Source organism: Plectrocnemia conspersa, unplaced genomic scaffold (assembly GCF_051122295.1).
Source record: "Plectrocnemia conspersa isolate PC_06_02 unplaced genomic scaffold, ASM5112229v1 ptg000013l, whole genome shotgun sequence".
NCBI lineage: Eukaryota > Metazoa > Arthropoda > Insecta > Trichoptera > Polycentropodidae > Plectrocnemia > Plectrocnemia conspersa.
This window is the reverse complement of record NW_028277177.1, coordinates 25,032,078-25,046,040: the sequence shown is the minus strand read 5'-3', so window position 1 is coordinate 25,046,040 and position 13,963 is coordinate 25,032,078. Positions and strand designations below refer to the sequence as shown.

The 13,963-nt window shown below is 31.8% G+C and overlaps 2 protein-coding genes across 3 annotated transcripts; both read right to left on the bottom strand.

The window, feature by feature from the left end:
• Positions 1 to 748: 748 nt before the first annotated feature.
• Positions 749 to 5,769, bottom strand: LOC148227677 (uncharacterized). Of its 2 annotated transcripts, XM_088202315.1 has the most exons (7): positions 5,696 to 5,769; positions 5,578 to 5,633; positions 5,446 to 5,512; positions 5,302 to 5,384; positions 5,158 to 5,227; positions 2,566 to 2,762; positions 749 to 1,536 (listed from the first exon to the last, which is right to left on the bottom strand). In XM_088202315.1, the coding sequence occupies exons 1-6, from the start codon at positions 5,712 to 5,714 to the stop codon at positions 2,686 to 2,688; spliced, it is 372 nt and encodes a 123-aa protein (XP_088058441.1). In that variant the 5' UTR covers positions 5,715 to 5,769; the 3' UTR covers positions 749 to 1,536; positions 2,566 to 2,685. The 2 variants fall into 2 exon arrangements, with proteins under 2 accessions (XP_088058441.1, XP_088058440.1); XM_088202314.1 differs by having other exon boundaries at positions 2,566 to 5,227.
• Positions 5,770 to 7,685: 1,916 nt separating this feature from the next.
• On the bottom strand, positions 7,686 to 12,536 carry LOC148227676 (uncharacterized). The gene is made up of 6 exons (XM_088202316.1): positions 12,463 to 12,536; positions 12,345 to 12,400; positions 12,213 to 12,279; positions 12,069 to 12,151; positions 9,333 to 11,994; positions 7,686 to 8,303 (listed from the first exon to the last, which is right to left on the bottom strand). The coding sequence occupies exons 1-5, from the start codon at positions 12,479 to 12,481 to the stop codon at positions 10,546 to 10,548; spliced, it is 1,674 nt and encodes a 557-aa protein (XP_088058442.1). The 5' UTR covers positions 12,482 to 12,536; the 3' UTR covers positions 7,686 to 8,303; positions 9,333 to 10,545.
• Positions 12,537 to 13,963: the final 1,427 nt, after the last annotated feature.

Sequence of the window (13,963 nt, the reverse complement as noted above, 5' to 3'; positions counted from 1 at the left end):
AAAAAAGACGAACCAGGTAAACCAAAAGAAATTTTGTGGAATTACTCGAAATTATGAGTGAGATTTTTCAACTACAAGAAATACTTTGTGCAAAATATGAACACTACACGCCAGCCGAGTATCAGAATGATATGTTTTACAGTTTTGCAAATATTCTTAGAAAGAATGCAGTTGATTCACTTTGACCCTACTGGGCATTGATGGTCGAAGAATCCAGAGATATCTTACAAAGAGATCAGATCCACATTATCTGACGTTTGGTTTGGGAAAAACCTCTAGACCTTTAATATGGGAAAGTTAGATGCTCAGTCACTGCAACAGTTATCAAAAATGTAGTTGTGGAAAACATGATTGTATGATCAATTGGTCTCATCAACACGATTAATAATATACCAGAGATCGTTAATGTTTTCTATCATACAATCAGTCTATGTATTCTTATCAATTAATGGTCCCAGACATGAACTACCGTGAAAGTTCAAATTTTTCTACATTTTTAAATTGTAATTTTTATTTTATTACAATGTTTACGTCAAATGTAAAACTTAAAAAATTGTATCTAACTAACTTTCAATAAAAAAATGTACTTTTTTATTATATTTTGAGATAATCGTTTTTTTTGTAAACATAAATCTTCAATATATCCATCTTGTCGATTTTTTTAAACTTATTTTACGTATAATTACTTCTGTACATAGTTATTATAACACCTTTTATTTAGTGTGTGGGATAATCATTTACAAAATAGTTTTAAAGGTAAAGGAATTTATTGATATAATTCTGTAACACACAAAATTTATTAATAGACCTTTATATACACAAATATACAATTAGAAATTGACGTCCAATGTTCTAGATGAACTAGGATTTTACTGAATAACTTTTTTCCAGTCTTTTTCGCCAACGTACTCAGCAAAATTTTTGTCTTTCATTTTGGTATGTTGGTATGGTGGAGTAGGCAGTGCATTTTGAGTAGAAACTGAGGGAATCGATGGTGGGTCGAAAGGTGGGAGATGTGGAGGTTGTGAGTAGTGCGAAGTTATAGGAGTTGTGAAATATTGTTGAAGTGGCTGTGGAAAAGCCTGTGGTTAGGAATGGTATGGCTTTGATTGGCTCTGTTGCTGGAACTGGGAAGTGGATTGTGCAATGTAACTTTGATAGTGAGGAGCTGCAACCATTTGATTTTTAATATTGGAAATGTCCCAAAAAACCTTTATTTGGAATTGAAGCCATTCATTACTATCAAAATTCTCTGTATGCATCAGCAAACTGCGACAGAAGGTCATTTGGGAGTTTAGTTTCTCAGATTCAGTTTTATCCAATGCTTTTAAAATCTTCAAATCTATTTTCTTAGTTTTTCCTTCGTTGTTGAGTATCGGAGAGCTTTTTTCTTTGTTCCAATCGTTAGGCTTACTTCATGTTTTGTGTTCTCAGGAGGTTGTTGCCAAGAACCATCGGTTTTGCTTTCTTTTGCCCTCTTTTCAACCTTGGCAATGGCATCACATAGATGTTTCTATCGTTTCATCACTTCCTTACCTAAAAAAAAAAACCTTAAGTACCATCTAAGTCTAAGACATTAGCTACGTAAACAATAAAATAATATTTTTTTCGTTTTACAGATATCTAACAAGTAGACGTATTTTCACCGACCTTGATTATTCAGAAATCATAACAGCAAGAAGGATATGTTTAGATAGTAAGCACCGTTTTTTTTTGTGCATATTGGTAGCTACGGAAAAGACTGTGACTCGTCGATTTTTAAAACAGACTCAGATGTGGAAATCAATAGAAATCAGTTCAAAAAATCTATTACAGAAAGAGCATTATTTTTTTTGGTGATGCAGCATTTGGGCTACATAAACATTCGATAAGGCCTTATGCTGGGGCACATTTAACAGTCGAAAAGATAATCTTTAACTATCGATTGTGCCGAGCAAGAAAGTACAAAGAATGCACGTTCGGTATCCTCAGCAACAAATGGAGAATATTCCATCAAACCTTTAATGTTCAACCACAATATGCTAATGATATTGTTTTAAAGCTTGCATTATTATTGATAGAAACGGATACATGATTGAGGATACAACAGCAATTATGGAGCTGGAAGATATTCCAGTAGAGAATACTACAAGAGGAGGCCTCAAAGCAAACAATTTGAGAAACATTCTATGTAGATATTTTGTTTCAAGTGTAGGAAGGGTTTACTGGCAGATGTCCATGATATAAGGACATTCTGATCACCATGAGATCGACAACAGATAATTGTCAAATGTGCCGCCTTCTATTTAAATGTAAAATATTATTGTAACACTAGAACTTCTTAAAAAACATGACATTGTTACTAATTTTCCAATGTTTATATTATTACAAATACAACATTTGTTAATAATACCCCACCATGGTCGTCACAATAAAAAACAAATAAATAATTAAATCCAGAAACGCCTGCAATGTGAGTAAAGATCTTGTGCCACTAGAGTGTGGTCACTGCCACTTCTAGAATCTCAAAATCGAATTTTTTAACATTATATAGTACATAGTATATGTGAGAAAGTATGGACTTACCAAAATCATTTGTCTCTTTTTCTTCTAACACATCAGTCAATCGGTGGTTGCACAGCTACATCCAACGGAAAATTCACCAGGCGTTTATTTTTCCATTTAATGTATAAGCTCTAATTTACTTCAGTGTGCTACCATAGGAACGGCAGTGACAGCCAATTCTCTGGCGCGGAAAAATCCGCCATGTGTATATAGTGCTGCTTTTTATTACAAAATAATGGCAATTATATTGAACATTGTGATAATAATTCCCCCACCCCAAAGTTCTGCTTATGTATTTAATAATAAAATTTTCGCAGTTTTTTATTTAAGTTATTGAATGAAAAAATTGATAAAATCGTCCTGACCCCATCTTAGTGAGCATGTTTGCTTACTGGCTTTTATATAAATTTTATACGGGTGTATGTTGCAAGTCCAGATATAAAATGCACCAAAAGGAGCCATAAAAAAAGCCCAAAAGTTGTGAACACCAACGCATCAACAATTCTGGGTCTTCAGCCACACTTTCACTAGCGGGCGCCATGATGCACAGGCCTTACCCCAACTCTCTTCAAACTTTTTCACTACATTACGAATTGTTCGCTCAGTAGGACGTTGAAATTGACCATAACTTCCCGTAAATTTCGAAACACAATTTGAACAAAATTGTTATTTCTGTAGAACAATTGAATAATTTGAATGGGTTGAGCGGTGGTTAAGCGATCCATTTCGTAAATGTATTGTTGCAAACTAACATTTGACACTTTAAACCCGCATGATTATTGACAGATGTCCGACTTACATTGTTGCCAACATAGGAATCATCCTGTATGATTGATTCTGCATAATTATGATTAAGTGATTTTTAGCTATTACTTGTTCCGAGATCTTTAAATGAAGTTTCTCTAGCCAGAACGATTTCCCCGTGATCGTAGGAATAATCTAATGTACAAATGAGTTTTCATATGCTGTGAAAATGAGATTCTATATTTTAATAATTTTTTAGGCAAAGTCGCAAATATCGTTATTTGTGATAGCAGATATCATATTGTTTTTTTTTCATAATTTTTACATTCAATCACGAATATCACTATGAGTTACTGGATGTTTTAAAGGGTATATTCTATATTTAAATTCTTCTCCACATTTTTCACATTCAGTCAAAATCAGCACTATGAGTTTGGATATGTTTTGTAAGTTTGGATTTATATTTAAATGCTTTTCCATATTTTTTACATTAAAAGGCATGAACATCGCTATGAGCAATCATATGATTTGCAAGTCTGCTTTTAGAATGAAATGCTTTTCCACAATTTTCACATTTAAAGGCATGAAGGTCAGTATGAATTTGCATATGTCTTGAAAGATTCCTTTGAGATTTAAATGCTTTACCACATATTTCACATACAAAGGCATAAATGTCTCTATGAGTTTGCATATGTGCTGAAAGATTTTGTTGATATTTGAATGCTTTACCACATTTTTCACATTCAAAATCACGAACATCGCTATGAGTAGTCATATGTCTTGCGAGTCTGTTTTTAAAATGGAATGCTTTTCCACATTTTTCACATTCAAAGTCACGAACATTGCTATGAGTAATCATATGATTTGCAAGTGTGCTTTTATAATGGAATGCTTTTCCACATTTTTCACATTCAAAGACATGAATGTCTCTATGAATATGCATATGTGATGAAAGCCTGTTTTGAGATTTGAATGCTTTACCACATTTTTCACATTCAAATTTATGAATTCGAATATGTGATGCAAGATTGCGTCGAAGTTTAAATGTTTTATTACATCTTTCACATTTAAAGGCATTATCGTTTCTATGAGTTTGCATATGTGATGAAAGATACTGTTGAGATTTGAATGCTTTACCACATTTTTCACATTCAAAGCCACGAACATCGCTATGAGTAATCATATGTCTTGCAAGGTTGTCTTTATAACGGAATGCTTTTCCACAATTATCACATTCAAAGGCATGAATGTCACTATGCATTTGCATATGTCTTGAAAGATACCTTCGAAATTTAAATACTTTATCACACCTTTCACAATCAAAGGCATAAACGTTTCTGTGAGTTTGCATATGTGATGAAAGATTTTGTTGATATTTAAATGCTTTACCACATTTTTCACATTCAAAGTTGTGAACATCGCTATGAGTAGTCATATGTCTTGCGAGTCTGTTTTTAAAATGGAATGCTTTTCCACATTTTTCACATTTAAAAGCACGAATGTCTCTATGAATATGCATATGTGATGAAAGCCTGTTTTGAGATTTTAATGCTTTACCACATTTTTCACATTCAAATTTATGAATTTTCATATGTGATGAAAGTTTGTTTTGAGATTTACATGCTTTAGCACATTTTTCACATTCAAATTTATGAATTTTCATATGTGATGAAAGCTTGTACTGAGATTTGAATGCTTTACCACATTTTTCACATTTAAAGGCACGAACATCACTATGAGTAATCATATGTTTTGCAAGTACAGTTTTATAATGGAATGATTTTTCACCTTCTTCATATTCAATATCACGATTGTCGCTATGGGTTAACAAATGTCGTGTGAGACGTTTTTTAAAATCTAATGTTTTACCATTTGTGTCGCACTCATTTTTATTGGAATCATCATGTTGAAATTGAGTACATTTTTCTATTTCTAGTTCCTAAAATTAAAATTGTATTCTTTAAATAAAGTGTGAATATTTAAATTTGAAATCGAAATCTCTTCGACTATTACTTGGGTGGTGTTGTTAATTTGATGAGATAAACTGTTCGAACTGATAGTATTCGCCATAAGTACATCCTTAACATCGTGCATTTCTGAAGACAAATAATAGTTGAAATATATTGAAACATTACTAAATACTGTTTAATGTCTAACCTGTTTCGAACATATCGTCTATGTGCGTAATTTCACTGTTATCGTATTCGCGTTTAACATTTAAAAGCTTGAAAAGAAAAAAATATTTAATATCACATGCGTTAACAAGTTTCACATATTATGGTTTTTTACCTCATCTTTACATTTCATAGTGTCAAGTGTTTGTTTATCATTTTGAATATCAGCTTCTGCAAAGATTAAGTATGTAAAGTTTTACAATTTTCAATTTCACGGAATAGTGATATTATACCGGTTTTAATAAACGCCATTATAGCGCAGCTTGGAGTTGTCAGTCAATCCTAGAATGTCGCACAGCTTATGTATGGTTCAAATAGAACGAATTTTTGAGCATGACTGATAATTAGAGGGATTTAAAAACATTAAATTTCAATCGTTTGTTTGAAATGGTAATTTTAACGAATAATTTAATGGTAATTTTACCGAGTGCATTTGTATTACATATTATATTTATAGCTAAATATTTGACAAAAAGAAAAATATTAATGTTGTAAATCCACAATAAGAAAGCATATTTTAAAATGGCTCAGATAATTGGGTGTATTTTGGTGTACGGATTGTAATTTGCGGCAATTAGACTGTCAAAGGCGTAGCTAATGTGGACATATGTCTCTGGGCGCCAGACTAGGTGGGAATGCAAAACGGGATGTAAAATTTTTGCGGCATAATTTAAATTTAATTCGCATATAAAATCACTTGCATATTTCGTGAATTGATTTTTATAAAAAATGTTTTTGAAAAATTTTAATGTTAGATTTTAATTTTATTCTTTTTACAGACCAATATGATAAATTGGGATTGCTGTTTGTTATATTAGCTATTTTTGTTAATTATTTGTTGTTTTTATGTATTTTGAATATGTACTATTTATGTATTTTTTAATATGAATAAACTTTGGCGACAGGAAGTGGCGGGTGGCAATTAGACACAGATTGAGCCGCTGCAGTAATGTTTTTATTGACGATTAAAAATACTTTACATGACGTTTACAAAGTACGGGGCATACGCGCGAGAGCGTCCGAACGCCCGAAGATTGCCGGTTGAGAAAAAAATATACTAAATATATTAAATTATATTATAATATACTAAATAATTATGTAACTGTTTCTACTTATTTAATGTAAGGAATTGCTTATGAAATATTGAAAGTGACATTTCAAATTTATAATTATTACTAAAAAATATTTTTATAAAGTGATCAAACGAAAACAAATATATACAAAATTAAATTTAGTGCTACGAACGCTGTCTTATCTGGTCCTAAGACGCCTGGAGACAGTTATAATTTCAGAGACCTCAAAATTAAAAAAAGACGAACCAGGTAAACCAAAAGAAATTTTGTGGAATTACTCGAAATTATGAGTGAGATTTTTCAACTACAAGAAATACTTTGTGCAAAATATGAACACTACACGCCAGCCGAGTATCAGAATGATATGTTTTACAGTTTTGCAAATATTCTTAGAAAGAATGCAGTTGATTCACTTTGACCCTACTGGGCATTGATGGTCGAAGAATCCAGAGATATCTTACAAAGAGATCAGATCCACATTATCTGACGTTTGGTTTGGGAAAAACCTCTAGACCTTTAATATGGGAAAGTTAGATGCTCAGTCACTGCAACAGTTATCAAAAATGTAGTTTTGGAAAACATGATTGTATGATCAATTGGTCTCATCAACACGATTAATAATATACCAGAGATCGTTAATGTTTTCTATCATACAATCAGTCTATGTATTCTTATCAATTAATGGTCCCAGACATGAACTACCGTGAAAGCTCAAATTTTTCTACATTTTTAAATTGTAATTTTTATTTTATTACAATGTTTACGTCAAATGTAAAACTTAAAAAATTGTATCTAACTTTCAATAAAAAAATGTACTTTTTTATTATATTTTGAGATAATCGTTTTTTTTTGTAAACATAAATCTTCAATATATCCATCTTGTCGATTTTTTTAAACTTATTTTACGCATAATTACTTCTGTACATAGTTATTATAACACCTTTTATTTAGTGTGTGGGATAATCATTTACAAAATAGTTTTAAATGTAAAGGAATTTATTGATATAATTCTGTAACACATACAAAATTTATTAATAGACCTTTATATACACAAATATACAATTAGAAATTGACGTCCAATGTTCTAGATGAACTAGGATTTTACTGAATAACTTTTTTCCAGTCTTTTTCGCCAACGTACTCAGCAATATTTTTGTCTTTCATTTTGGTATGTTGGTATGGTGGAGTAGGCAGTGCATTTTGAGTAGAAACTGAGGGAATCGATGGTGGGTCGAAAGGTGGGAGATGTGGAGGTTGTGAGTAGTGCGAAGTTATAGGAGTTGTGAAATATTGTTGAAGTGGCTGTGGAAAAGCCTGTGGTTAGGAATGGTATGGCTTTGATTGGCTCTGTTGCTGGAACTGGGAAGTGGATTGTGCAATGTAACTTTGATAGTGAGGAGCTGCAACCATTTGATTTTTAATATTGGAAATGTCCCAAAAAACCTTTATTTGGAATTGAAGCCATTCATTACTATCAAAATTCTCTGTATGCATCAGCAAACTGCGACAGAAGGTCATTTGGGAGTTTAGTTTCTCAGATTCAGTTTTATCCAATGCTTTTAAAATCTTCAAATCTATTTTCTTAGTTTTTCCTTCGTTGTTGAGTATCGGAGAGCTTTTTTCTTTGTTCCAATCGTTAGGCTTACTTCATGTTTTGTGTTCTCAGGAGGTTGTTGCCAAGAACCATCGGTTTTGCTTTCTTTTGCCCTCTTTTCAACCTTGGCAATGGCATCACATAGATGTTTCTATCGTTTCATCACTTCCTTACCTAAAAAAAAAAACCTTAAGTACCATCTAAGTCTAAGACATTAGCTACGTAAACAATAAAATAATATTTTTTTCGTTTTACAGATATCTAACAAGTAGACGTATTTTCACCGACCTTGATTATTCAGAAATCATAACAGCAAGAAGGATATGTTTAGATAGTAAGCACCGTTTTTTTTTGTGCATATTGGTAGCTACGGAAAAGACTGTGACTCGTCGATTTTTAAAACAGACTCAGATGTGGAAATCAATAGAAATCAGTTCAAAAAATCTATTACAGAAAGAGCATTATTTTTTTTGGTGATGCAGCATTTGGGCTACATAAACATTCGATAAGGCCTTATGCTGGGGCACATTTAACAGTCGAAAAGATAATCTTTAACTATCGATTGTGCCGAGCAAGAAAGTACAAAGAATGCACGTTCGGTATCCTCAGCAACAAATGGAGAATATTCCATCAAACCTTTAATGTTCAACCACAATATGCTAATGATATTGTTTTAAAGCTTGCATTATTATTGATAGAAACGGATACATGATTGAGGATACAACAGCAATTATGGAGCTGGAAGATATTCCAGTAGAGAATACTACAAGAGGAGGCCTCAAAGCAAACAATTTGAGAAACATTCTATGTAGATATTTTGTTTCAAGTGTAGGAAGGGTTTACTGGCAGATGTCCATGATATAAGGACATTCTGATCACCATGAGATCGACAACAGATAATTGTCAAATGTGCCGCCTTCTATTTAAATGTAAAATATTATTGTAACACTAGAACTTCTTAAAAAACATGACATTGTTACTAATTTTCCAATGTTTATATTATTACAAATACAACATTTGTTAATAATACCCCACCATGGTCGTCACAATAAAAAACAAATAAATAATTAAATCCAGAAACGCCTGCAATGTGAGTAAAGATCTTGTGCCACTAGAGTGTGGTCACTGCCACTTCTAGAATCTCAAAATCGAATTTTTTAACATTATATAGTACATAGTATATGTGAGAAAGTATGGACTTACCAAAATCATTTGTCTCTTTTTCTTCTAACACATCAGTCAATCGGTGGTTGCACAGCTACATCCAACGGAAAATTCACCAGGCGTTTATTTTTCCATTTAATGTATAAGCTCTAATTTACTTCAGTGTGCTACCATAGGAACGGCAGTGACAGCCAATTCTCTGGCGCGGAAAAATCCGCCATGTGTATATAGTGCTGCTTTTTATTACAAAATAATGGCAATTATATTGAACATTGTGATAATAATTCCCCCACCCCAAAGTTCTGCTTATGTATTTAATAATAAAATTTTCGCAGTTTTTTATTTAAGTTATTGAATGAAAAAATTGATAAAATCGTCCTGACCCCATCTTAGTGAGCATGTTTGCTTACTGGCTTTTATATAAATTTTATACGGGTGTATGTTGCAAGTCCAGATATAAAATGCACCAAAAGGAGCCATAAAAAAAGCCCAAAAGTTGTGAACACCAACGCATCAACAATTCTGGGTCTTCAGCCACACTTTCACTAGCGGGCGCCATGATGCACAGGCCTTACCCCAACTCTCTTCAAACTTTTTCACTACATTACGAATTGTTCGCTCAGTAGGACGTTGAAATTGACCATAACTTCCCGTAAATTTCGAAACACAATTTGAACAAAATTGTTATTTCTGTAGAACAATTGAATAATTTGAATGGGTTGAGCGGTGGTTAAGCGATCCATTTCGTAAATGTATTGTTGCAAACTAACATTTGACACTTTAAACCCGCATGATTATTGACAGATGTCCGACTTACATTGTTGCCAACATAGGAATCATCCTGTATGATTGATTCTGCATAATTATGATTAAGTGATTTTTAGCTATTACTTGTTCCGAGATCTTTAAATGAAGTTTCTCTAGCCAGAACGATTTCCCCGTGATCGTAGGAATAATCTAATGTACAAATGAGTTTTCATATGCTGTGAAAATGAGATTCTATATTTTAATAATTTTTTAGGCAAAGTCGCAAATATCGTTATTTGTGATAGCAGATATCATATTGTTTTTTTTTCATAATTTTTACATTCAATCACGAATATCACTATGAGTTACTGGATGTTTTAAAGGGTATATTCTATATTTAAATTCTTCTCCACATTTTTCACATTCAGTCAAAATCAGCACTATGAGTTTGGATATGTTTTGTAAGTTTGGATTTATATTTAAATGCTTTTCCATATTTTTTACATTAAAAGGCATGAACATCGCTATGAGCAATCATATGATTTGCAAGTCTGCTTTTAGAATGAAATGCTTTTCCACAATTTTCACATTTAAAGGCATGAAGGTCAGTATGAATTTGCATATGTCTTGAAAGATTCCTTTGAGATTTAAATGCTTTACCACATATTTCACATACAAAGGCATAAATGTCTCTATGAGTTTGCATATGTGCTGAAAGATTTTGTTGATATTTGAATGCTTTACCACATTTTTCACATTCAAAATCACGAACATCGCTATGAGTAGTCATATGTCTTGCGAGTCTGTTTTTAAAATGGAATGCTTTTCCACATTTTTCACATTCAAAGTCACGAACATTGCTATGAGTAATCATATGATTTGCAAGTGTGCTTTTATAATGGAATGCTTTTCCACATTTTTCACATTCAAAGACATGAATGTCTCTATGAATATGCATATGTGATGAAAGCCTGTTTTGAGATTTGAATGCTTTACCACATTTTTCACATTCAAATTTATGAATTCGAATATGTGATGCAAGATTGCGTCGAAGTTTAAATGTTTTATTACATCTTTCACATTTAAAGGCATTATCGTTTCTATGAGTTTGCATATGTGATGAAAGATACTGTTGAGATTTGAATGCTTTACCACATTTTTCACATTCAAAGCCACGAACATCGCTATGAGTAATCATATGTCTTGCAAGGTTGTCTTTATAACGGAATGCTTTTCCACAATTATCACATTCAAAGGCATGAATGTCACTATGCATTTGCATATGTCTTGAAAGATACCTTCGAAATTTAAATACTTTATCACACCTTTCACAATCAAAGGCATAAACGTTTCTGTGAGTTTGCATATGTGATGAAAGATTTTGTTGATATTTAAATGCTTTACCACATTTTTCACATTCAAAGTTGTGAACATCGCTATGAGTAGTCATATGTCTTGCGAGTCTGTTTTTAAAATGGAATGCTTTTCCACATTTTTCACATTTAAAAGCACGAATGTCTCTATGAATATGCATATGTGATGAAAGCCTGTTTTGAGATTTTAATGCTTTACCACATTTTTCACATTCAAATTTATGAATTTTCATATGTGATGAAAGTTTGTTTTGAGATTTACATGCTTTAGCACATTTTTCACATTCAAATTTATGAATTTTCATATGTGATGAAAGCTTGTACTGAGATTTGAATGCTTTACCACATTTTTCACATTTAAAGGCACGAACATCACTATGAGTAATCATATGTTTTGCAAGTACAGTTTTATAATGGAATGATTTTTCACCTTCTTCATATTCAATATCACGATTGTCGCTATGGGTTAACAAATGTCGTGTGAGACGTTTTTTAAAATCTAATGTTTTACCATTTGTGTCGCACTCATTTTTATTGGAATCATCATGTTGAAATTGAGTACATTTTTCTATTTCTAGTTCCTAAAATTAAAATTGTATTCTTTAAATAAAGTGTGAATATTTAAATTTGAAATCGAAATCTCTTCGACTATTACTTGGGTGGTGTTGTTAATTTGATGAGATAAACTGTTCGAACTGATAGTATTCGCCATAAGTACATCCTTAACATCGTGCATTTCTGAAGACAAATAATAGTTGAAATATATTGAAACATTACTAAATACTGTTTAATGTCTAACCTGTTTCGAACATATCGTCTATGTGCGTAATTTCACTGTTATCGTATTCGCGTTTAACATTTAAAAGCTTGAAAAGAAAAAAATATTTAATATCACATGCGTTAACAAGTTTCACATATTATGGTTTTTTACCTCATCTTTACATTTCATAGTGTCAAGTGTTTGTTTATCATTTTGAATATCAGCTTCTGCAAAGATTAAGTATGTAAAGTTTTACAATTTTCAATTTCACGGAATAGTGATATTATACCGGTTTTAATAAACGCCATTATAGCGCAGCTTGGAGTTGTCAGTCAATCCTAGAATGTCGCACAGCTTATGTATGGTTCAAATAGAACGAATTTTTGAGCATGACTGATAATTAGAGGGATTTAAAAACATTAAATTTCAATCGTTTGTTTGAAATGGTAATTTTAACGAATAATTTAATGGTAATTTTACCGAGTGCATTTGTATTACATATTATATTTATAGCTAAATATTTGACAAAAAGAAAAATATTAATGTTGTAAATCCACAATAAGAAAGCATATTTTAAAATGGCTCAGATAATTGGGTGTATTTTGGTGTACGGATTGTAATTTGCGGCAATTAGACTGTCAAAGGCGTAGCTAATGTGGACATATGTCTCTGGGCGCCAGACTAGGTGGGAATGCAAAACGGGATGTAAAATTTTTGCGGCATAATTTAAATTTAATTCGCATATAAAATCACTTGCATATTTCGTGAATTGATTTTTATAAAAAATGTTTTTGAAAAATTTTAATGTTAGATTTTAATTTTATTCTTTTTACAGACCAATATGATAAATTGGGATTGCTGTTTGTTATATTAGCTATTTTTGTTAATTATTTGTTGTTTTTATGTATTTTGAATATGTACTATTTATGTATTTTTTAATATGAATAAACTTTGGCGACAGGAAGTGGCGGGTGGCAATTAGACACAGATTGAGCCGCTGCAGTAATGTTTTTATTGACGATTAAAAATACTTTACATGACGTTTACAAAGTACGGGGCATACGCGCGAGAGCGTCCGAACGCCCGAAGATTGCCGGTTGAGAAAAAAATATACTAAATATATTAAATTATATTATAATATACTAAATAATTATGTAACTGTTTCTACTTATTTAATGTAAGGAATTGCTTATGAAATATTGAAAGTGACATTTCAAATTTATAATTATTACTAAAAAATATTTTTATAAAGTGATCAAACGAAAACAAATATATACAAAATTAAATTTAGTGCTACGAACGCTGTCTTATCTGGTCCTAAGACGCCTGGAGACAGTTATAATTTCAGAGACCTCAAAATTAAAAAAAGACGAACCAGGTAAACCAAAAGAAATTTTGTGGAATTACTCGAAATTATGAGTGAGATTTTTCAACTACAAGAAATACTTTGTGCAAAATATGAACACTACACGCCAGCCGAGTATCAGAATGATATGTTTTACAGTTTTGCAAATATTCTTAGAAAGAATGCAGTTGATTCACTTTGACCCTACTGGGCATTGATGGTCGAAGAATCCAGAGATATCTTACAAAGAGATCAGATCCACATTATCTGACGTTTGGTTTGGGAAAAACCTCTAGACCTTTAATATGGGAAAGTTAGATGCTCAGTCACTGCAACAGTTATCAAAAATGTAGTTTTGGAAAACATGATTGTATGATCAATTGGTCTCATCAACACGATTAATAATATACCAGAGATCGTTAATGTTTTCTATCATACAATCAGT